Source organism: Cataglyphis hispanica, chromosome 2 (assembly GCF_021464435.1).
Source record: "Cataglyphis hispanica isolate Lineage 1 chromosome 2, ULB_Chis1_1.0, whole genome shotgun sequence".
Taxonomy (NCBI): domain Eukaryota; kingdom Metazoa; phylum Arthropoda; class Insecta; order Hymenoptera; family Formicidae; genus Cataglyphis; species Cataglyphis hispanica.
Window position 1 is genome coordinate 11,619,507 of NC_065955.1, and position 24,268 is coordinate 11,643,774.

Sequence of the window (24,268 nt, forward strand, 5' to 3'; positions counted from 1 at the left end):
ACACAAAATTTATAAATTTTCTATTTATGATGCACACTGTGAAACATATTCTTTTATGATATCTGTTTTGTATATTTATTAAATCATTCATTTATTTATCTACACAATGCATATTTTGTTTTATCCTTTTATTTTATGTAGTACGCTTTACGCATACTTTTTTTATTTGCAGCATATGTTACAAAATATAAAAATATGCAAAATATATGAAATAAAATAAAAAAAACATTAAACAATATAATTTTCTGCATAATATGCAGACAAACATCATTAAACTGCCAAAATCATTGAATAGGCAAAATTCATCGACATGTCAACTTTCAAGTACAAAAGAATTGTAGAATTTGCGTAAATGAAATAAATGTGGCACAATTTTGTGAAAGATATTGTAATTTATATATTAATCATATCATTGATAATGTTGAAAAACATTAATTCTTATTGTATGGAAGGCATGTGAAAAAATTTTATTATACATTACAATCCTCAGGATATACTTTGGCTCATTAAAAGATCTGACATTCCGTCTTTGATAATTTTTAAGCTTTCTAAATCGGTATTTATTGTTGCAATAAGTTGCGCCATGCCCTGTTGTTCCATACTCAGGTACTAAAATAATAGAAACAAATTATTATGCCTCTATACTCTTTGATAATCCCTGTTAAAAATAAGGAATATTTTCTTACCGCTTTAATATCATCCTGTGCTATTGGATCCATTGTATATCTTTCCTGATTTTGAATATCGATATGCCGCCTCATTCTAAGTTGAGAAAGCATCTCGCTAATTCTACCTTTATATTGTGTCGGAGCGCTGATTTGCGAATGCATTGCTTCAAATCTTCGTGTTAAAACTTCTTCTTCTGGTTGTAAGGATAATCCAACTTTGCGCGTAATCTCTTGTCGAACTAGCACCTTTAAATAGAATTTTTCGTTAGTAGACAAAAACGTCATACACGGTTATACAATTAATGAGCAATATATAATTGCCATTACCTGCAGAACTCGATGTTGAAGTTCTAATAATGTTCGTCTATGTTCCTTGAGGCGGGCCTGCGTAGCTGTATGCTGTCTCTGCAAGCCTTGTATTTTTTCCGCTGCCATATCTAAAAACGCTCTGTGTCTAGCAGTCTCCTCTTCTTGGCATTTCAATCTATGTTTAACTTGCTGAAAACCAATCATAGGAACCGGAATATACAATTCTGGATTGGGATTGTCCAATTGCGCTTGCTTCCATAATCTGGCATCGATAGCGCAAGGTGGATTATCTAGATATTCTTTTAGCTGCGACGGATCGAGTTTCATCAGTGGAAATATATCTTCAACCCCATTTTGTAGCAATTGTTGCTTTTGCATCATCTGCGACAAATATGCAACTAATTCATTGGCAGGAATTTTTCTGTAAGAGCCAGTTATTCCTTTTTCTGACACATATATTGTCACTTGACTTTTATTTTCTCCCGTGGATTTAATATTGTCAATAGTTACTGTTAGATTGGGCTTATTCCCCAGCAAACCACTCAGAAATACAATTAATTGTTGTTTGCCATCTTGTACATCTTTTTCTTTCTTATTGAAGCACAACACCACTAAACCATCGTTGTTGTCAGCATCGGGTATACGACTATATCCGATAGCTTTGAATCTGCATAACGAATTTTCTTGAGTGAGATCTATAGGTGGAGCATTTACAGAATAATAAGCCTTTCCTGTACCCCATAATGCTTGAATAAGATTCCACCTGGCAATAGTATTATCTCGCTCATCATTGTACAATTGACAATTAAACACAGCATTATAGAGAGCTTCTGATATATTATTTGCAGGTTGTTGTTGTTGTTGGTTTTGTTGTTGCTGTTGTTGCTGCTGAGGCTGTGTCAGTCCAGTACCAAATCCAGTGAATCCTATTTGTGTTTATAATATAAATATACATATTGACTAATAATATGTAGCATCAAAAATATTCTATATTAAATCACCTGTCCCAAATCCGCCAAATCCAGTCGTACCACTAGTGGTGGCTGGCTTGCTTCCAAATGCACCAAAACCAGTGGATGTGCCGAAACCGGTTGAAGGAATACTTGTACTACCGAATCCACCAAACAAGCTAGGGGCAGATGTAGTAGTAGTTGTCCCAAATCCTCCGAAACTTCCAAAACTCAATGACGACGTTGTCGTCGCTGTTCCAAATCCACCGAAACCAGTCGTAGAGGCTGGGGCACTGCCAAAGGTCGAAGTTGTACCAAATCCAGTGGTTGCGGAAGAAGCGGGAGTACTCCCAAAAGCTGGCGCTGAACCAAAGGCACTGGTTGATGTGGTACCAAATGTAGGAGCAGATCCAAAACCTGTGGTTGATGTGCCACCAAATCCTGTAGCCGCTGGAGTACCAAATCCAGTTCCAGTACCAAATCCAGTAGTCTGAGTTGATGGGGTACCAAATAAGCTTGGCGTCGAAGTAGTCGGTGTACTAAATCCGAATGATGGTGTTCCAAATCCTGCCACTTAAAAATTTTAATATGGATTAGCGCAAAAGCAGCAATTAAATAAAAGCAGAAATTAAAATTTTCTTAAAAAAAAAAAAGACAAAAATTTTTGTAACTTGAGTATATAAATCTTAAAGAAAAATTATGTGTAAATTTGAATTAATTTTCTATTTGACTATATATATTACAAAATATAAGAATTATATCAATGTACTTAAATTTACAATCTGACAAATTTGAATTATCAAATTGTAATGAATCACTATACCAGTGAGCAGTGAGCACTGAGCACTATGATATTATCTGAATTTTTAAATATAACAATGAATATCAAACCTATTTTCTTTTATTTGATATGAAGTTGGATAAGACATGTCAATGTAAAAGGTATTTGATTTTATTCATTACTTATTTTATGCTAACAACTTTAAATATAATATATATATTGAAAGATATTGTAATTGTATGGACATATTTATTTCTATTTGAACACATTTATACTAATATAAATATCTAATAAAATTTCAATATATGAAAATTCAGTCAATCTCATAATAACATACACAGTTATGTAAAAAGTATAAAGTAAAAAATGACATTTCTGAGTCATCAGAATGAACTGCAGGTAAATATTTAATGGTAAAAAAATAAACTATTGTACAAGGCAAACTTAAAAATATGATTTAAGCCTATTCTTTTACTTTATTAATAAAATATAGTTTAATATAATGTATAGGTATTAATATAATGTGTATTTTCAAAAATCATTAACAGACTAGTTTCTATGCACAACTAGCGCACAATTCATTGAAGTTAGGTTCTATGTCCAGCACCAATATTCTCTTTCGTCGCATTAAAGCGATACACGATTCTTCCACTCAAATTATAAATGAACTTGGTACTACAGATGTAGCAATTGGGGTACATATGGAATAATACAATTTATTCTCTCTCTCTCTCTCTCTCTTTGTGTATCTCTCTCATGTATAATTACATTACTTTGTGAAAATTTAATTCGATTATCTTTATACAGGATGCAACTGCAGAAATTATGATAACAACACTTGGGAAAATACCAAATGAAATGTATTATTTGGAGGACACTACGCCCAGCAGCAAAACTGCTTATGACAGCGAGTTACACACGACACTTGATAACACCACATTGGCTTCAATCGAAACTCTCAAATATGACGAATATACAGAACGCTCGACACTGCTAATTATCTTGCTGACTGCGCTCTTAATCATACTATTTATGTGCTGTATCACAGCGTGCATAATCGCGAGATCCAGGAGTAGGCACGCTTTCTTCGCAAAAAGCGACATGGAATGCGATCCGGGATGTAGTGGCGTGAATCAGCCCTTGCTAGGCTCAGACAGAATAAACAAGACCTCCGATACCACTAGAACCAGCGATAATTCCACGAGGAATTGAAGAAAGTCACATTGTCAATTTCGAGATTGTCGCAAAATATTTATAACATTTATATACAGAAGAGGAATGTCTTAATATTATTAATACCTTTACATCCGCCAAAAATAGATAAAGAGATATTTTCGAGTGAAAAAAGGAGACGGTGAAGAGTTTGCGTTTTTCCCATTCGAATAAATCGGGGATGACTTACCAGGTTTAACCGGCGTCGCTGTGGAAGCTGGCGTGGTGCCGAAGGCGAACGTGGGTGCAGGCGTCGACGTGGACGTTCCGAAGCCGCTACCGAACGACATTCCGATTTTTCGCGACTCAAACATAGGTTATTAAAACAACGCGTCGCGTTGTCGACGACAGTTCGTGGCGAGCTGCAACATGGCCGTCGTACGTGTGACAAGAGTCGCGTTCGCAGAATCGACTTGTCGAACGGAGTACCATTTGTCCCGACCAATCGGGACAAGGGACTCTTTGCTCCCTCTGTCCCGATTGGTCAATTGATTCCCCTCTTTACTTTGTCTCGTACATTTTATGAATGCAACCGAGCGCGGGCGGGAGATTTGGAGGGCCTGCGCAGAAGATCTGCGCGATATTACAAATTTCAGATGCATGCCTGAAAGTTCAAAAAAATAGATCACGTATTTATTCAATAAATCTTTTTACTATAAACCTTTACTTTTGATTCGGTATTTATATCATGTATTTTAACATATACAACATCAGCAATGTATACATTCTAATAAATATATTTTAAATTATATATATGCATTTCTCTCTTATTGATATTTGCTCTAATTGTGTGTTTAATCGAACAAATATAATGTATATAAGCATTACAGTGTATATTGATGTAAACTTCCCTTCAGTTTTAAATTTCTTTATTAAAATCCCAGCTCTAAAAACAACGTATATATATGTGTGTATATATATATATAATATATATATGTATTCATATATATATATATATATATATATAAACGTTTGCGTTATATCGTTGCACGAGTTTTTCTTAATCATAAACAATCTCAAGGATCAATAATAGATAAAGCCTTCGATATTTTTAACGGATTTTTATAATTCAAAAACTTAAAAATAAATATCTTTTCATAATATCTAACGTACATATATGTGTGATACTTTCGTCAACAGTTCGATAGGATTATCGTACATGTATATATATATATGTATACATACATATATATATATATATATATATATGTATGTATATATATAATGCTAGATTTGAAAGCGCCGTTTGCGCGGCAGTTGATCAAATGAGTACAGTAAAAAATACTGCATATGGATTTAGGGAGGGCAGAAGAAAGGGGGAGGGCGCGTGGGTAGATACAGTAAACGAGAAATTACACTCGATTGAAAAGTCTGTCTATATACATACGCGATGACAGATTTTACGGAGTAATTCTACTTTCTCTTTCCTCTTCTCGATTTTTTCTCTCTAAGGCGCAATCGAATCGTGTATTTATACCGTATCGAAACATATAAAACAATTCCACACGCGCTATAAACTAACTTACACTTTAGGTACGTGACAATCGTTTCTCATCGTCGCGAAATCACATCTCGTGCATCCTTCGCTTTTGGCGATTTTTTTTATCCGAGATTCATTTTTCATGTATATATATATATATATATATATATATATATATATATATATATATATATATATATAATTCGCATATTGACCGTGCACGTAGATTTAATACTAGTTTTAGAAGAAAGTTTTGTCGCAAGCGTAGCGCTTGTTTGTGTGTATATTGCTTTGGCATCATAGTCGGTGCAGTTCGTACATTTCGGCGACGTGTTGCGTGCCTAAAAACAGAAAGTCAAATTCCATAAATCTTTCTCTCTTTCTTTTTCAAGCAGACTCTCATAGACACAATTGTTGATCCGTCCGTAAATGATTTGGAAGTCGAAAATTTACATACATCTTTTCAGTCTAAGGATTGGAAATAATCTCATTACGGTAAAAGAGTTCATCAAAAATTAACAAGCACGTATCCCGAGAGACAAACTTATAATAAATTTAAACTAAACAATAATGTATAAGACTTTACCTCATCAAGACTCCCAAATTATAAACAAACGGCATAACATTCGTAGGCATTTAAATCTCGTTAGTACACATTTCGCATTTATGGTACAAATGTTTTAATTAAATTGGGACCAAATTACAAATTGAGTTTTGATAATCTACCTATCAAATTTGGGAGTGCGCTTCATGAGGTTCACAATTTGATACAGTATTTGATAAAATTAACACAACACTTTTCTAACGAGATTTAACTGCAATAATTGAGCCACGTAATCATAAAGATTATTTTAGGCCTAACGTAAACATGAAAGTACTTTGTGTATATATGTGCTCTGCAACAAATAATAAGCATATTAAAAACATTATCCTAAGAGCCAGTTAGATATAATTTCTGCAATATTTATATCAGATTAATGATTAGTTTGTTTGTACTCCAATTAACACATGCATATCGGAATTATATATTGTGCGTTTTAAAATATTTTTATATTCTTTTTTATTATCTTGTTTGAAACTGAAAAGATATAAATATTTCTACAAGAGAAAAATAATTGCACGAGAGAACGTACCCGGTGCAAGAAGATTATAGCTTCAGTTTCTGTTTTCTTTCAAAAACAATGTGTATGTGTATGTGCGTGTATGTGTGCATGTGTGTGTGTGTGTGTGTATGTGTATGATGACGATTTTACTTCAGATACGAAGAATTTATCGTTCAAAGAAATAAAGTTTTGCGTTTTAATCTATTGTATATAATTTTATTTAAAAAATTTATTATATTATTAAATTTAAAAAAATAAACATCAAAGTAACTTCTAACAATTTAACTTCTAACAATTTAAAAAACTTTATTTATTATATTTTCTTCCTCCAAGCATATATTTTTCTCTCTTGATAAAAGTTAAAAGTTAAGATATATATAAAATACTCAAAATCTCTGTCCCTGAAAACGTTATTCCACAGGATAACTTTTGGTCCATAGGAGAAGATTGTATTACGCTAAGAATCTGGTTGAATACTTTCTCACAGTGCTGAAAAATGCACCTGATAAACTCTCTCACAAACATTCAATATTGGATATATATATATATTGGATATATATAATATTGGTATATATATCTGTCTTTACAAAACAGTTAAATTTTTAAACGAGGAAAATGGGCTATATAACATGTAATTATAGAAAAAAAACATTGATTGTGTATGTCATGAAAAAGATAGGACCATCTTCCATACAACATAGGCCTGATGAATTGATCCGATTGTATTTCTCGCTTATTTAAATATCCGCGCGAAATTATTAATTTGTTTATTAGATGAAAGTTACTAATTACTAGTTCTCGTACTAATTGATAATGACATTTGCGTATTTAACATTGAAAGATATATACTAAAACTACAAAAGAGAATAATGTACGTTCTTACAAAAGCGACATAATATATGAGAGTCGCATTATCTACTGAAAAAATTCTCTAAACAATTAGCCGAAGAACATTAACATTATATTAACATTTTCCTCGTTATTATTTTATTATTATATTAATAGATTACTTTTTGTTATTCACCGCGCATAACTGTATCAATAAATATAAATACAATTTATTGTGTGCAAATTGTGTAAAAAAAGATACGTGTTCTTTTATCGTTCCATCGTTTCCTTTTTTCTTATTTCATTGTGCAAATATTATTGACATTTCATCGTCACGTTGCGATATACCGTTTTGGTAATTCGCAACGTGACGATGAAATGTCAATAATATTTGCACAATGAAATAAAAAAAAAAAGGAAACATCGTTTCCTTTTTTTTTATTTCATTGTGCAAATGACTTTGTCCTGTCAGTGCATTATGAAGAAACGCAAAGTACGTACCCATCAATACTTACGACAAATAATAAATTGAAAATATCACAAAGCTTTAAAAGCGAAGTGTAACGATAATCACCGAGAAATCGAGTAAAAAGAACTTTAGGTCCCAAATGTATCAAGCGGTCGCGCGAAAAGATGTCCGGCAACGGCATAATTTTACTCGTATTTGCGTAGAGATTATAAGTACGTCTCTGAAAACTCAACATCAGAAGCGGAAGCGCGAGAAGATTTTGTACAAATAGAAATACCCCCACCGATAGCGCTGTCCGATGTCCCTTCGCCTGTTGGATAGTCGGTAACGATGAAGGATTGTTTGGGTTGACCTTGCCTGCAGCGACTCGTTGTGCCCTTTAGAGCATCGCGTTCAGCTAGCTTCTGCTTAATGGCTTGAATTTTTTCCTCCTTCTGAAATATACAAACAAAAATACGTGTATCAAATTACGTATAATAATTAATCGATAAGATCATCGATATTGTTTCATATTCTTACTGCGGCAATAAGTTTTTGAAGCTCATCGTTTTCGTTGAGTAGTTTCTGATACTTTTCTTCTTCCTCCTTGGATACCGCGCCATCTGGATTATATCTCGACTCGGACTTGTCTTTAGGATGCCTAATCACCTCGATTACTTTCGGCACAAAAATGAGCGCCATGCTGAGGAAGCAACAAAAGATAGTAGCTAGCGCCGAGAAAGCATAACTCGCGTCCTGTTGACTAGAGATGACCATTACCACGGGTACCGTTATGAGACATAGAACTACGATATTATATATTGACATGCCCACGTATCTGGAATCGTTAATCAGTTTGATTTTGATGCTTCTCGTCTCATAAGATAGAAAAAGTCCGAAAGCTAGAACAATGCCTTTGTAACCGTAAATCAAACCTGGAAAAATATTCTCAATCTTGATATTTACATCGTAATGGAATTACATCAATTCGTGCATAATTTATTTCCCTACACGTATTTTTTTCTTGTGACAATGTATTTACTCACCGAGCCACAAACTATTGTGCTCGCTCTCGCAGTGTTCCAATTCGGGCTTGATCATTGCATCCTCGTCTCCGTAAGGAGGCAGCTCCAACAAGAAGGTCTCGATTCTTCTTCGCAACGGATCAACCATCTGCCAAGTGACGAGAAGAATGACATCCACCGACAGCAATCCGCTCAGCATAACGTACAGCTTCCATGGCTCAACCTTCTTCTGTATAGACGAAACTTTTTGTTTAGCCGTCAATGACTAAAAGGAATCGAGAATAGGTTAAAGATACGGGACATACAGATGCGGGAACAGCAAACCATGCAGGATGGTTCCATCTTCATGAAAAAACTAAAAATCAGTCTCATTACTAATGAGAAAAACGAGGAAGAAAAGCGGTACGATTGCAAGAGTTTGACGAAAAAAGGATATTAAAAAGCATGTAGAATTTTTTTGGAGTAATCGCGATACATTTCGCTATATTACATTATAAAGCTCTACTCGTACCACTTTGCCAATTGAGAGACTTGACGTAATAACTCGCGACTAGTTTACAACTTACTTTTCCCTGATCAGCTTTGGCCTTTGTAGAGAGTCGATGGACTCTCCAAACTTTACTAAACATAGCGCCGAATGCAAGAGTGAAGCCAATTGACATCGTCCACGCTCTAGCTTGACAGATTATCAAAAACTGCCAAGGCGTCACGAACCTACCGTCAATCCCTATGCACAACACGGCCAAGAAGCAGCCTATTATTCCCACTAGCATTATCGTGTTGGCGGTGGGATGAGATGAATATATAACTCTGGAAAATAGACATTGTATGTATCGATTATAGACTGTGTGGGTCGGTCCGCAGTATATGTCGAATAACATATTAACGAATGCAGAACACGCGTTGAAGTATACATATACATATATGTATATATATATATATATATATCATATATCTCATATATATATATATATATATATATATATATATATATATATCATATATCATATATATATAGTAGAGTATAGCAGAGTATAGTATACCTCCGGTGTCTATTATAGACGTTAAACACGATCAATCCGATAGCTATCGCGATACCGAGCACCGACAAGGTCGCCATACTTATGAATAAGGGCAGTGACACCGTTCTTAAAACGGTTCTTATTATCGTTCTGTCTTGAGGCACCTTCCCGCCGATCCATCGTTCCACGTTTCGCCATGTCAGATTGTCGCTTTGTGTATCATAATATCCTAACTTGACGTATTTTCCGTCGATCACTTGCTCGATCTGCGTCAGAGCGATCCTGTCGCCCTGCGAGCTGAAAGCAACGTATCCCTGCATGAAATAAGATTCACATTTAGAAATTGCGCTGTTGTCAAATGAAGAGAGTAATTTTCAAGCTGTAATAAATTTTACGTACGGAAACACCGAGAAACTGGGTCGAGTTTACCGCCGCGTATATCTCATCGGCAATCTCTTTGTTATCATAAGTAAAGTTCTTCAAGCTTTTTCCCAATCTGTTTAGTCTCTCCATGGTTCTATTAAACGCTGACGGCAGAGACGAAAGAGAAGAAAAGAGAAAAAACAATAAAGATTATTGCGATCATATGGATTTGCTAAATCATGCATCCGAGGGACTCACCTAACGCGACGGACCAGACCGCGTCATAGGCGAGGGGCGCCTCCTGATATCCTTCTGGATATCGATTGTTATCTATATCGTAACCGTCATCCTTCAACTGTTTGTTCAATCTCTTTCGAAAGTCCTCAGCCGTCATGCCGCTGATTGTCGTGTCGTTGTTTTGATTCCACATGAGCGCCTCGGTGGTCAGATGCCCCTCCGCTGCTTGTCGCATCTGCTCCTTCGTACAGGTGATACCCTCTTTCTCCAGATTAATTTCGAACCAGTCGTCCTCGTACCAGCCAATGAAAAACCACACGTAGGTCTTGCCATACAACTTCTGATGATAGAGCTCGCATAGTACTCGCCTCGCAGCGACCACATAGAATAATCCGACTACTATTCGCGCGTCCTGACGACGTAAATTCTTCACCGCGTCCGTCGGATCTGACAAGAAGCTCTGACGGGTGACTATCTCTATCCCAGCTTCTTTACACCGAGCTTCTAGATCTTCGACAGTCTGTGTGATGAGTCAAATTCTTATTTACATATAAAAAATTTACTATAAAAAATAAACTTATGTAATAAGAAATTTTACGTTGTAAAATTTTAATATAAAAAATACAAATATTTATTATAAAGATTTAATTTGATTTAAACTTCACTTATTTTTGAGAAATACACGGGGAACATTTTTTGTGGTAGATATCTAGACAAGAATAAAAACAAACAAAATTTTATTAACGATATTCTTACCGATATGAACACTTCTTCGGCTTGCTGTAGTATCGCTACTCGAGACCAACCAAACTTTTGCAATAATTTAATTCTCGTGGGGTTGTGTACGGTGGCGGAAGGATGTGTCCTGAAGAGGGTCGGGAATCGATTTCGGTCGGACAATGCTGGCGACGACGCACCGTAACAAAGCTAAGAAAATGTGTTTCAGTCGTGTTTCTCGCGCATTTGCATTTGTAATTGCGTGCCGAATTTAATTCGCAGTGAAAAAAAAAGAAAAAAAAAAAAAATTCATTTTTCGCTTTTCTCGGCAAAATAACTCTGTGAACGAAGACACTCACCACTACTAAATTCCACATCTTGGCTGCTTCAGCGACTGTAGTACAGACCGTGCTGCAACCGGCTAACAGCATTAATTTATAGGGTGGAAAGTACAGTAAGTTGTACATCACGGATGCGCCAAGACCAGGTTCGCACTGGAAGCGAAATGCAATAAATTACAAAAGTAATTTCATCGCGCCAACTGACGCAAAAAAAAAGAGAAATGGGAAGGGGGGGGGAGCATAATTCGCCATTATAATGCCATTAAACGCATCTTCGTGAATTTACCTCGCTATCGTTGGAATGAAGGTGCAGTCTATATCCGCGTAACAAGTTCTTCTCGCGATTAACGTCCTCTAAGGCCAGGTGCGCAGCTGGCATGCAAGCCTGTTGAATAAATGATAATGCAATTCAGCTTGATTAACCCCCTAATTTAATGAGTTTAAGTTTGCATGCAGAGTGAGAAGCGGCGCCGTTCGATAAATATATACGTCATATACGGGCTAAAAGTTAGAAATGCTATTTCTTTACTTTGAAAGACACGATTAAAGAATGAATATTTATAACAGTTATACGAAGGAAGTGTTAGATTTTATTACGCAAACAATTCAAAAAATATTTGTAAAATTGGACAATACAATACTTTTAAGCATATTGTGTCTGTCTAAATAAATGACAACGTTATAGTTTATTAAATTTCTTCGTACATGTTTTTGTAGAAAAATACATTATAAAAATTATATACAATGCCATAAAATGCTATCAAAAGTAGATAAACCTGTCCGACCTTTCAAGCCGTTAAAGAGAGCCGTTTCATTATGTCGGTGTAATTTTTTTATCACATGTATGGATGAAAAAAGTTTTCTATGACTTTTTTTATTTTTTATTATCTATTGTATATAAATAATATGAAAAATTGGTAATTATTATAAATTACATTATATTTTTAATGTTTAGATATAAAACAAGAATTAAATAATCGTGAAAGAATGAAGAATATAATGCTTTAAAACGGACATTTCCAATCTTTTAAAAATATTTTTGTTTATTTATTGTTAATGTTTGTTAGAATTTTCTTGGCATGTTATTGCAGTTCTCAAATAATAATATTTGAGAAAAAAAATACACGCGCATTGCTAAATTTACATAAAACTAGAGGGATTTCGCTTTACATTCTCTGCAAAATTCTTCGATATTTTAAACACAATTTGCATATTGGACTTTGGGATTCAATGTAAAAAGATTAGTCTATTGATAAACTTGTTTATATCGTTACATGAACTCTAGAATCTGTTCCCAGAGGTTTACAAAGTTTGACGAGAATTTCTTCGAGTTATCAATGTCACAGGATATCGAACAATTCGAGAGAAGTAAAAGATAGAAGATAAGCGGAAACGCGGAAAGATACGATGACGTAACAATCATTCTTCTTTGCATTTACGAAAGTCTGAACAATAGAACTTGTAATTTTTAACAAATCTAATAATATTATTGTGAAATAATCGCTAAAAAGACAATTAAAGTTTACGCGAGCGTAAAATTCCGGAGCAAAAGAATTATTACGTGGGCAAGTATAAACCGGACTTTTTCAAAAACATTATATTCGATCAAAATATTTTAGTGCACACTCAAGTCATTTCTCTACATAGTTTCCATTAAAATCTAAACATTTTTGCCATCGAATTGAAAGTTTTTTTATTTGCGTGTCATACAAAGTAGTGGGATGTGTCCAAAATCAATTGCGCAAACCAAACTTTTTCCACAAAATTCTTTATTCAAAATATTTCCAACGCACACTCAAATAATTTTTCTGCCTAGTTTTCATTAAAATCTAAACATCTTTGTCATCAGATTGGCAATTTTTTTATTTTCATGTCATAAAAAGTAGTGGGACGAATGTAAAGCTAAGCCAAAAATGCTTAAATTTTAGTAGAAACTACGTGGAAAAATAACTTAGATGTGCGCTGAAAATATTTTGATTGAATAAAATATTTTGGAAAAAATCCGGTTTATATTTAACTTGCCTACGTAATTTCATCAATTATTGATGTTATCACATACATACTTTGTGTGATGGATGTAGTATTAAATATTTTATTTCTATTTTAACAGAGTATTATTTAACTTTCGATAAGAATTTCATAAAACAGAAACGTTTCAAGGATTGTAATACCTTCACACCTATCTCTTTTTTGCTTAAAACTTTGTAAAAGTCTGTTAAAAAATATTAAATATTTCAGAAGAATCATGATCAAATTCAACAATACTTCACGCAATATTTTTAATTTTCGCGATTGCGGTTCCAAGATGAAAGAAGGATTAATCGTTCTCACCTGGCCGCCTTGCCAGCCGCCCTCGCCGGCGATGGGGAAGATACCGCCAATATGCAGGACGTTCTCATCTTCATCTTCAGGCGGAAGTGACGCCTCGGTCCAGAGCGCTGCTATTAAAATCACAATTAAGCCCAACAACATCGTGCATTGCCGAAGAAAACCGCTCGCCATTTCGCCAGCAGTGTCTCGCTAAAACCGTACGGTCCTCTCTCTCTCTCTCTCTCTCTCTCTCTCTCTCTTTTTCTTTTTCTCCTACGACATACCGGATGTAATGGGACACGTAGTGGCAAAATCGGTGGTAGGCAATACCATCGAGAAAGCGCTCACTGCCATCGTTCTCCGATTGACCTCGTCGTCCGATTAATCGAACTCTTTCTCTCTCTCTCTCTCTCTCTTTTTCTTTTGACTTTGCGAGCCTGCGTTACTTGCGCGTTCGACCGTTCGCGAATCTGCTTCCTGCGAACGTCACACTCTTCTCCGTCTTTACTTCACTTCTTGACGCCTCCTCCTCGTCTCAAAAATCAAGCTTCCAATGTCGAGCTCTTTTTCGAAATCCTCGAGGAATTCCTCGACCGATTCAAGGATCTCCACGTTGTCAACGCGATGTTCGGTTCTCCCTGTCTGCGATTCTTCGTCCAAGGTCGACCACCGAGGAGGATTAGAAACTGTCACGCTCAGCAGAGTGACAGCACCCCCGTTCGCGTTACGTCGCGCGAGTTTCGCGTACAACGGTCACCCTTTTGGGAAGTATATTGGAGAGGGGAAGGAGGGAGGGGGGGAGTACCGACCCCGATTCGAACCTCCGTGGCTGCGGAAACGGAGATGACGTTCGCAATATCGCGCAACGGATACGCTTCCCGCGCGACTATCGCGTGGCCGGGATTCTCGCGTGCGAGTGAACAATTTAGCGACGGGCGCGCTTCGCGGGCGTATTCATATCGATTGCCAACCCTGGACGGCCTCGCGAGTGGGGCTGGATAGAGGGCGTGAGGGGGACAGGGGGATGACGACTCCGCGAAATAAACGGCGCTCGCCTTCGCGCGAAAATCAATATGACGCGGGCAAAATTCGAACACGGATACAAATAAAATTTCTTCCTTATTTTTTTATTAATATCTTGTGAAAGATTCTTCTTTTCCAGATCTCGCCGTGCTCGAAAAATGTGCGGGATATATTTGAACAGTTAAGGTTTCTTTACCCCTACAGAGAGAGATGCAATTGATTGACGAAGGCTCTGACGAAGGGTAAGAATGAGACGTCAAAGTATTGTGTAGCTACGTCAGGTTTGCACGAGCGATATAAGTTCATCAGCTGATTCTCTCAAAATGGCCGACGCGTCTGTGCGTGAAACGTCGCGGTGTGATTACAAATAATACTCTATACATATTTTCGTTATCCCTTTCTTTAAAAAAATGGCCACGCAACGTGCGCTTCCGCAAAGTAAAGAAGCTTTATTGAAATCGTACATGACAAGGTTGAAGGATGATGTAAAGTCGATGCTAGAAAATTTCGAAGGTACTTTAACCTATAGTCAACAAATATTCTAACCTACGTTTCTCATGTTTGAATATAATCTGAATTTTTATTTAAATCATATTCCTTGATTTATTCTTAATCTAATTTATAGGGTGTTTCTTAATCTATGAATATAGCTTGACAGATCAAAATCGTTCTGCAGAAATAATATAAATATTTATATATGTTTCCTCTGTATATACCTCTTATATATAAATCCTCTGATTTTTTGTTAGAGTTATTGTATTCACTTTCAATGACTATCGTACTTTGATAATTTTGATTGTAATCTTTAATTAAAAGTTAAGAAAATTTAGTAGTTTTCTATTTAAATTTAAAGTTCGAATTTTGGTATTTAATTTTGATTATTCTCAATCAGTGGATGTGACATAATGATAAACAGTTAAATATCTTGAAATGTTGAGTGATTTGAGTAAAAATGTTCAATCAATATTAAATAATGTTGAGAAATATATGTAAATACATATACAATAAATAAAATGGAGTAATTATTCTTATTATTGTAAACTGTACTATAAAAGTTACAAAATTTCTTAATAAATATGATAAAATATGTATATAATTTTCTTAATATTAAATTGATATCATAATGTTCAGTGCAATGCAATAATGTATAATAAACGTGACTTTTATTTAAAAAGTTTTTATCAATAAAAATGTTTTGAAATTTGGGAAGAGAGGATTTATATAATATAATATTGAATCTATAACAATTATACTGCGTTTGTTTTATAATTTATAATATTTGTCTTAATAATTCTAACCCGTTTTTGTTTTATTTCCAGAAATAATCAAACTTGCGAAAGGAGAAAATGACTCACAACTATCTCGGATGACACAATGCGAACAAGACACGTATGAAATGCACGTCAGAGCGGCCAATATTGTGCGTGCTGGCGAATCGTTAATGAAACTAGTCTCCGATATAAAGCAATATTTAATCCTGAATGATTTTCCGTCTGTAAACGACGCCATAATACAAAACGGCAAGTTATTTAGGACTAAACAAGTGGAGTGTGATCAAAAATTAGCATCTCTGAGGGACGACATGGCTGCGGATTTGTATGATCTAGAAGAGGAATATTATACTTCGATATACAAATAACATTAGTTTAGAATTTTGTAATATATGAGACTGTGTTATAATTTGAATCACGATTCGTTAAAATGTGGTTTATCAACTTGTACAAATCAAATAATCAATATCTTAACTCGTGAATTTAAACATACATGCACCTACATTGCATATTTAAATAAATAAGATTAATTTTCTACAATACGACTTCTATGCATCCCTTTAATCTTGCAAAGAGCTGTAGACAAGTCCTGAATAAGGAGTAATTGTCTCTTTTATTACTTTGATATTTAGTAACACACAGACAGTACATCACACGATACTTTTACATGGTAAGTATATTTAAAAAGGTAGTAATATATATATATATATATATATATATAGAGAGAGAGAGAGAGAGAGAGAGAGAGAGAGAAAGAGATATATACATATCTAACCTTCTCTCAATTATTAATAGTCACCTTACAATTGTTTCTGCTTATTATCATTTACTCGAAATATGGTATCTTGTGATACTGTACAATAGTAATTTACAAAACTGTTAAACAGCTTTCTCCTGTATTGGAGCAAGGAAATGACAATTAGCGGATTATAAGAATAACTGACAATCTGAAGGAAAAAAAAAAAAAAAAATACATATATGATTTGAATTTGGAATGTTGCGCAAATGTAATCTTTTTATTCTCTCCTTGTAATATTTTCATGTAACAATGAGATATACAAAAAATATTGACGATTTACATACTGCTGTTTGACAAAAAATTGGAAATCATTTTACTAAGAAAAATTAACAAAAATATCACAATGTGAAACAATGCTGTGACACAAGAATAGGTCTTTTAAACAATGCAATACATTGTAAAGAATTTGATGAATTGGTACAGCATCTAAATAAAGAGTAAATATAATTGGAATTTTAACAAAATGCTGCAGCAGTTTTACTTCATACAACTTCATAATACTTAATACATCTTCGTAATAAATTATTTTCTTATGGAATTTTTTGCTTGAATTAGTTCACTGTCCAACTGATAAAATTATAATCATATTAACTACATATATTGCTACAATCATACATTATTAAATAACTACACGAAAATTTAACATCTACATAATTCAAAACAATTTTCGAATATTTGTGGTAACGCATCTGAGACGATACAATAAACAATAGAAAGAAATTAATACAAAAACAAAGATAATACAAGAAAGATGATCTTAAAGCACTGTAATTTTTCTTTTATCTCGAATTTTTCGTGACTCAATTATCTCAGATGGCTCTTTAAGATCCGCACAACAATTTAGTATATACAAAATTCAATCGCTTAAAATTAATAATTAATATTAAACTGTCGTGTTTTTTCTCTTATATGCTTCCTATGCTGAAGAAAGTTACTAGTTTCATGTATTATATATACTTGAAAAATAAATGCAACCTCAAAATATGAAAAACACATATGCTGTAATGGCTTATCTTATTTGCAAGACATACTTATAGTATGATTTGCGATATATTCGGTACAAATGACGATATCCTAAAATTTACAATTCTTACAGTTTTGCCGAACTCTGTGAAACACTTATTATACATATATATTATTAAATATACTAAGTAGACTTACGTTCTACTTTGGCAAAAATGTTACAAACCTAAACTCGAAATGTTTCTCTCGAACTTCTTTTCCCTCCCATTGAATCTCTGATATATTCAATCGTTTACCTCTTTTTCTACAAAAACTTTCGCATAAAACTCTGGCCTTTTACTGGCAGCATTCACAGCTTAACATTAATTAAAGTAATCTCAAAAAGGTTACAAAACTCTCGATTTTTTCATTGACTTCTCTTCTATCATATATAGTAGCCAGAAAGATAATATGCTTTCTTTCTTATTTTTTTCCTTTATCCAACAAAGTATCAGTATCACTGAGCATTTTCTTTAAAGTGTTATTACAAAAGAGATAGCCCTAATGATTCTTGGCAGTTTCGATGATTCATTGTCTAGGAAAAATCCATTCATTTGATATAGCGTAACGATACAAAGTAAATGCATATACTTGGAATGATACTGTTAGTTCTTACTTAATCTAAATAACCTCGACTTTTTCATTTATCTTTTCGAAACGTTCATGAACGGAGATTGCATTTTTGATTTTTTTCGTAATCAATGAAAAAAAGTTTATCTAGCTTAATTATTTGACGATAACTTATTTGTGGTCCAATATGTTCATCCGATCACGAACGCGACATCTAACTCGTTTTCTACAAAAAATTTACTTTATTTAGTTGAGCGAGCATTTGTCATAAACCTTTTTATTAAACTTTAATATAATATTGATGTTTGCGTTTATGGTTTTTCGCGCTTTTTCGTCGACGCTAGAAAAAAAAGAAAATACTTCTTAAGTCTTATAAGTTTCATTTTCATTTCTTTCATTCTATTGCTGCGGAGGGACGTTGAGCTGTTAATGGTGTAGCTGTTAAAGCGTGTAGTTTGTATTTCTTCCTTTTGTCTCATCAATAAAGAAGATCCCCGGTCGTTTCCGAACCCCATGCGCCTGCATCTTGAGCTGGTCTCAAGTATTCCACGTCGCTCGCATTTTCAGTTTGCCCGGTTGCTGCTGTTGGCGCGGAAACTATCATCGGTACAGCTCTAGTGATACCCAGCTCAAAACCTTCCGACGTCAGATCCACCTTGCTGGGCGTATAACTGGCTAATCCACCACCACCTACAAACAATTAAATAATATGTATTTATATGTATTTATCCTCTTTCTATTTTTTCTATCTATCGATTATTATACATTCGAACGATTATACAAATATGTATAAAAAAAAAATCATTGTATATGTGTGTAAAATATTTGAATATATATATATGTAAAAGAAAAGATAGCACATTTCTGAAATATTAATGATAAGAAATATAATAATTTGCAATTATAATATATCTTTTTAGCTTGTTTTTTAACCGTTAATTATTACAGTATTACGTTTATGAATTGGAATAATTGCAAAAGTGTCTTGCCAAGTTTAACGAACGAGACTCAAGTTTGATTTTACCGAGAAGAGACGGCACACTTGTCGTCGTCGAGGTGGTTATCAAAGGGGTTTTGTTGTTGCCCGGCGTAGACTGTTGCTCGATGGAACCGGAAGTTTCCCCATCCACACTACTGGTCTCGCCTTCGAGAACCGATGCTTCGCTGGGATACTCGAAAGTACGAGTCGCGGTATCGTCAAACTGTATTCGATGCTGAAATTACAACGAGTCAATTAAAATCCTAGCCGAGTTAATGAACGACGCCAGAGTAGCCACGTACACATAAAACAATTCGCACATGCAAATATTATAATAATAACAGTGATAAATTAATTCTACAGCGACGTGTGGCGTGGAAAATTGCCCCGAGTAAGTATACCTCGAGAGTATATTCGCAAATGTGTAAACACATGTTATGCAGCTAGTGATTTGATTTACAGCAAAGGCTCGCCTTTACGCCTTTAGCGGAACAGTTATCCGCGGAAAAATTTTTGCAAGGCGCCTCGAGTAATAAGCGCTGCTGCTGCGGCACGATACAAATGAGATGCGAGGAGAACAAACAACGGCAAGCGCATGTAATGTAGCCTCCGTATAACAGTAACTGGTCACACTCGCTGCTTTTTTGATAGCGAGCGGTGAGCGAAGACGACCACCCGTCGTCGTCGTCGTCGTCGTCTTTGTCATCATCTTCGTTCGCTGTGTATACGCGAATTATCACTGGAGAAAGCGCTTTTTTTTTAATACGTTGTTGATTAAACGCCAGTCGTTTTAATAAGACAAGAGTTGTAGAAGAGAATGTCTTTCGCAGTGACTTGATTAAGTACTTTCGTCTCTAAAAATTTTGTCCTACTTCATTTACAATAAATAATATTTATAGAAAGCTTAGAACTATCTCTCCCTCTCTTTTTTCTTTTTATGTGACAAACATATTTTTATTTTTATGTGACAAAAACATGCAATTTACAAATTTCCATTAAAAGTATATAAATTATTCTAAAATAATATTATTTACTTTTTTATTTTCTATTTATAAACTAAAGATTATATATTTTTTTTAACTTTCTGTATTTAAAAATAATTCTTTATATATTTTTGTGTTTTTTACACAATTATATAATATATTCTTGTTTTTCAAGTCAAGTAGAGAAAAATTATACAGCTTTGTGTGACGGTCTTGTATGCGTGTATTATAAAACGAATAAATTCCAAACAGAATTTGACGTAAAGTTTTATGTACATCAATCCATGAACCTTCGCGACTATGTTAGTCTAGCAATAACAGTACCGGCGATTATTTCAACTAGGGGTTAACTGCTTCGTATAATTATATGTATACACCGTTTTCTCTTCCCAAGGCGTCGTGAGATCATTCTTAGACAAAAATTAAATCGGCAGGATTAATCTCGGACGTCTAGCAGTGCATAGTTTCTTACAGAAACGCGATCCTGAATTATCAACGCGCGCTCGCGTGACTCGATCTGCCGATTAAATCATCATTGTCGTCTTCTCTCGCAAGAAGAGTCCTAACAAGAGAGGCCCCAAAATAAATGAACACGATATCTAACAGACGCGAAAAGTCACTTTGAGCTGCATAAAAAAACGCACTTTCTAAAGCGACGCCCCACTTTTCCGGAGGGACTTCTCCTCGTCGCAAATTGCAATTAGCATTTTCTCACTGAGCGAGTGAAGGCGACAATCGTGGATCGTTCCGGCTAGCTGGTTAAGTGGCATTAACAGCAGAACTTAAGGAACGACAACACACGGGACTTTCCATAGTCATCTTCAACGAGCGAACGTTAATGCGACGTTTCATTATCTCTTCGATTTACCTTGAGATTTTCATCGATCATAGATATTGATGTATCAAAAAGTTTAAAAATAATAATTAATCATCCCATTTACATTTGACAAAATTGATAACAAGAGTGGAAAGTTTCAATTAATATCTACGATAATTAAAATTTATGTATATACAAGATATAACAAAGATACATTCGTATTTTCAATATATATGTCAATGCTTAATCTAACTGATAAGATATTTTAATTAATTATTTGTCGTTTTCGATTTTAAGATGAAATTGAATGTTGGAGATTTCAATAGGCTGCAATTACGCGAGTCACTGTTGCGTACTTTGCGATTATATGGTTTATTATTGTGTACTTTATAATTATGTTATTTGTTATTTCACGTTTCCACAAATTATTTTCATTTAGAATAAAATTCTTGAAGCTTATTATTTCGATATTTTACATTACAAAGCAGAAGTGAATTTTCGTATCAATTGTGATACGATAAATTAATAAAGAGTAACAATAAACGGATACCATAATATATTTTTTTATTTTTATTATATAATTTTATTTTTATTAGATAATTTGTTATATAAAAATGATTAAAATCATAAAAAAGAATATCAAAAGATAGGAAAGTTTTGAGAGTAAATATAAAAAATATAAATTTTAAATACATATTAAATTTTCAAATATTGTAAATTTTATAAAAAAAAGACAGGAAAAGTCTTTAATATACATATATATTATTTAAATGTTACTAATAAAAATAAATATTCAAAACGGAAACGCATAAATAATGATTAAAATTGTTTGTATAATAATTTATGTTTTTGTGAAAAAATATTATTATATACTTTGAAAATACACACGGAGAAATAAGCATAACTTCAATACTAATTAACTGGTGAATATAAACATTACTGCTTGCTATTATTTCATAGAAAATCTAATGAATAATGATAAGAATACCATTGCTTCGATAAATTTTGTATACTTTCTTCTATCACTGACAATATTGCCATAAAAAGGCAATTATAATTTTCTAACAACATCGAGTCATCATAATGAAAGTCCACGAAATGACTTCATTACAGCCCGTTTTCTCTCTTAATTCCCGATCAAAAATGCATTAGTCGTGAAAAGATGCCCGAGAATATTAAAACAAAGAGACTTTCTTCTCATCATTAGCGAGGTTGGCGAGTAGCGTTCTCGATATACGCGGTGATCGATTAGGAGCGAATATGAAAATAAAAGGTCCTATCCCTCAAACGATGTGTATTAGCAGAACAAGTGTGAGTAAACACATGAGTGAAACCCCGTGGCACCCCAAACTGTTCCGGAAGATGCACGCAAAGCCATCGCGCAAAGGCGTGCATCCATTGGCTGTCGTGATATTGATTTTTTTTTTTTTTACAAAGAATACCGTGGTCTGTTGCCGATCGATAGAGGGGTATACTTTCGTTAGCATAAAGTGAACATGTTTTACCCTTCCGATGACACGCGAATTTTTAGAAACAATTCTTCATCTTTTTATAGCGATTTTTCATGTAAAACTTCGTTTCTTCAACGGCATTATTTTGTGTTTTATCGCTTCATTAACACGAATAATCAAATACGAGAAGTTTCCTAGTTAAAATAAGAGAATAAATAAAAAATAAATTTTTTACGAAATTTATACGTGACGGCAAAAAAAATTAACAAGTCAATGTTGCTATCAATCTATTGATCAATCTATAGTATGCAGAAATTACAGAATTATCTGTTTGTAATTGCAGATAAATAAAATATATAAGGAATGATATATTTTTTACATACATTTTGTTAGCGATACAAATTTCTTACGCAAACTTTGAAAATCAAATCTCGTACACCTCATTATATGGATATGGATGAGAACTATGTAGAATGCGAACATGAATTCTATGCAGAGAAAATATCAGGATGACCTTTGAAACAGAATGATACAGCTCTTGCAACAGCTATGCGATATATATCCTTCTTCCTGAAATACGAAGGTTGCTGCAAGAGATAACGTAAAAGCACCGGGGAATTTATAATATCGCGGCGTGTGGATCCTGGTAGGATCCACGTGCTCAAACTCGCCCATATCTCTCGGGCTTTTCCACGACTAAAGTACTAAATGAACGCGCGCATAAAGGTCACGCCACACAGCAAAAACTGGACGCAGTCGCGCATCCGTTATGTCCTAATAAGATATCGGAGTACACGCGGATATCCCTTACGCACATCTTGCACGCACTTTTGATGCAATTAAACCGCAATACAATATCGTGATTGCCTGATCGAGCGGATTAAGCAGTTTCAAGAGAAATGCTAAAGTGAACCATTTAGCGATAAAGTATTTTGTTTTTCATTTTTTATCATTTGCTTTTAATATCTTTTCTTATCTTGAACATTTATCTTAAAGCAGTAGGACTTCCCTTCGTCTCGTCAATAAATCAATCAATTTTTTATTTGATCTGATTGATTTGTTGAAATAAATCATACATATGTATATTTCAGAAATAAAAAATATGTAAAAAATAGATTTATGTTGTAAAGTCGCATGGCTTTACAACATAATTCAATCTATTATTTTTACTAAATAAAAATTATTCTTTTAGAAGTCAAAAATTTATAGCCTATTTACAGACAATATTTAAACAATATCCGTAATCTTGTGAAGCAAATAGGCGATAAGACATGTAAGATGCAAAAACGAGTGTTAGAAAATTAAATTCATTAATCGTGAAAGTCATGTTTATAGAGACAAAAAAGCTAAAAGAATTCTCTGTCATAATTTAATAATTTATAAGCGTGTACTAGGAAATTTGCTAGAATCACAAATACATTATTCGCTCGCTTCATGAAGTAGTGCCAACAACACTTGGGCGATCAGAAGTCTGATAAACAATATTGTGAATCGTAATTTACGTAATTAACATATTCGCAAGAAGACATGTTTCGTCACTTCAATACCTCGTCATCTTTACGTGACACGAATTCGAATC

The 24,268-nt window shown here is 34.1% G+C and overlaps 5 protein-coding genes across 10 annotated transcripts in view; 2 read left to right on the forward strand and 3 right to left on the reverse strand.

Annotated features, from left to right (window-relative positions):
- Positions 1–460: 460 nt before the first annotated feature.
- LOC126855339 (nuclear pore complex protein Nup54-like) lies at positions 461–4,300 on the reverse strand. The gene is made up of 5 exons (XM_050602896.1): positions 4,111–4,300; positions 1,979–2,500; positions 996–1,903; positions 687–914; positions 461–609 (listed from the first exon to the last, which is right to left on the reverse strand). The coding sequence occupies exons 1-5, from the start codon at positions 4,232–4,234 to the stop codon at positions 487–489; spliced, it is 1,905 nt and encodes a 634-aa protein (XP_050458853.1). The 5' UTR covers positions 4,235–4,300; the 3' UTR covers positions 461–486.
- On the forward strand, positions 3,214–4,103 carry LOC126855553 (uncharacterized). Its single transcript, XM_050603331.1, has one exon. It carries the CDS (start codon positions 3,534–3,536, stop codon positions 3,918–3,920), a length of 387 nt encoding a protein of 128 aa, XP_050459288.1. The 5' UTR covers positions 3,214–3,533; the 3' UTR covers positions 3,921–4,103.
- Positions 4,301–4,837: 537 nt separating the features above from the next.
- Positions 4,838–14,721, reverse strand: LOC126855283 (gamma-aminobutyric acid type B receptor subunit 1). 5 transcript variants are annotated; one of them, XM_050602781.1, is made up of 12 exons: positions 13,816–14,721; positions 11,771–11,869; positions 11,503–11,637; positions 11,183–11,353; positions 10,448–10,946; positions 10,226–10,353; positions 9,848–10,140; positions 9,371–9,614; positions 8,826–9,069; positions 8,320–8,714; positions 8,084–8,234; positions 4,838–5,741 (listed from the first exon to the last, which is right to left on the reverse strand). In XM_050602781.1, the coding sequence occupies exons 1-12, from the start codon at positions 13,984–13,986 to the stop codon at positions 5,698–5,700; spliced, it is 2,574 nt and encodes an 857-aa protein (XP_050458738.1). In that variant the 5' UTR covers positions 13,987–14,721; the 3' UTR covers positions 4,838–5,697. The 5 variants fall into 5 exon arrangements, 4 of the variants coding, with proteins under 4 accessions (XP_050458738.1, XP_050458760.1, XP_050458749.1 ...); XR_007688216.1 differs by having other exon boundaries at positions 5,616–5,741; positions 7,847–8,234; XM_050602803.1 differs by lacking the exon at positions 4,838–5,741 and adding an exon at positions 7,759–8,020.
- A 115-nt stretch (positions 14,722–14,836) lies between these two features.
- LOC126855546 (mediator of RNA polymerase II transcription subunit 22) lies at positions 14,837–16,630 on the forward strand. Its single transcript, XM_050603318.1, has 2 exons — positions 14,837–15,330; positions 16,137–16,630. The coding sequence occupies exons 1-2, from the start codon at positions 15,228–15,230 to the stop codon at positions 16,454–16,456; spliced, it is 423 nt and encodes a 140-aa protein (XP_050459275.1). The 5' UTR covers positions 14,837–15,227; the 3' UTR covers positions 16,457–16,630.
- A 453-nt stretch (positions 16,631–17,083) lies between these two features.
- Positions 17,084–24,268, reverse strand: part of LOC126855270 (uncharacterized) — a 35,296-nt gene continuing 28,111 nt past the window's right edge. Inside the window, exons 3-4 of one of the 2 annotated variants that reach the window (XM_050602755.1) lie at positions 19,502–19,673; positions 17,084–19,149 (exon numbers count right to left, since the gene is read on the reverse strand). In XM_050602755.1, coding sequence (XP_050458712.1) covers positions 18,938–19,149; positions 19,502–19,673 — 384 coding nt within the window. In that variant the 3' untranslated portion in view covers positions 17,084–18,937. Of the gene's footprint in view, positions 19,150–19,483; positions 19,674–24,268 lie in introns of both variants that reach the window. The other variant, XM_050602746.1, reaches the window with a different exon arrangement.

Coding starts and splice junctions, on each gene's coding strand:
- LOC126855553 (XM_050603331.1), top strand. CDS start 3,534: ATGATAACAACACTTGGGAAAATACCAAATGAAATGTATTATTTGGAG.
- LOC126855339 (XM_050602896.1), bottom strand. CDS start 4,234: ATGTTTGAGTCGCGAAAAATCGGAATGTCGTTCGGTAGCGGCTTCGGA. Junction 2,501..4,110: donor AGCGACGCCGGTTAAACCTG/GTAAGTCATCCC, acceptor AAAATTTTTAAG/TGGCAGGATTTGGAACACCA. Junction 1,904..1,978: donor ATTTGGCGGATTTGGGACAG/GTGATTTAATAT, acceptor AAACACAAATAG/GATTCACTGGATTTGGTACT.
- LOC126855283 (XM_050602768.1), bottom strand. CDS start 13,986: ATGGCGAGCGGTTTTCTTCGGCAATGCACGATGTTGTTGGGCTTAATT. Junction 11,870..13,815: donor GCGGCTGGCAAGGCGGCCAG/GTGAGAACGATT, acceptor TTTATTCAACAG/GCTTGCATGCCAGCTGCGCA. Junction 10,354..10,447: donor GGTCTGGTCCGTCGCGTTAG/GTGAGTCCCTCG, acceptor CTCTGCCGTCAG/CGTTTAATAGAACCATGGAG.
- LOC126855546 (XM_050603318.1), top strand. CDS start 15,228: ATGGCCACGCAACGTGCGCTTCCGCAAAGTAAAGAAGCTTTATTGAAA. Junction 15,331..16,136: donor GATGCTAGAAAATTTCGAAG/GTACTTTAACCT, acceptor TTTTATTTCCAG/AAATAATCAAACTTGCGAAA.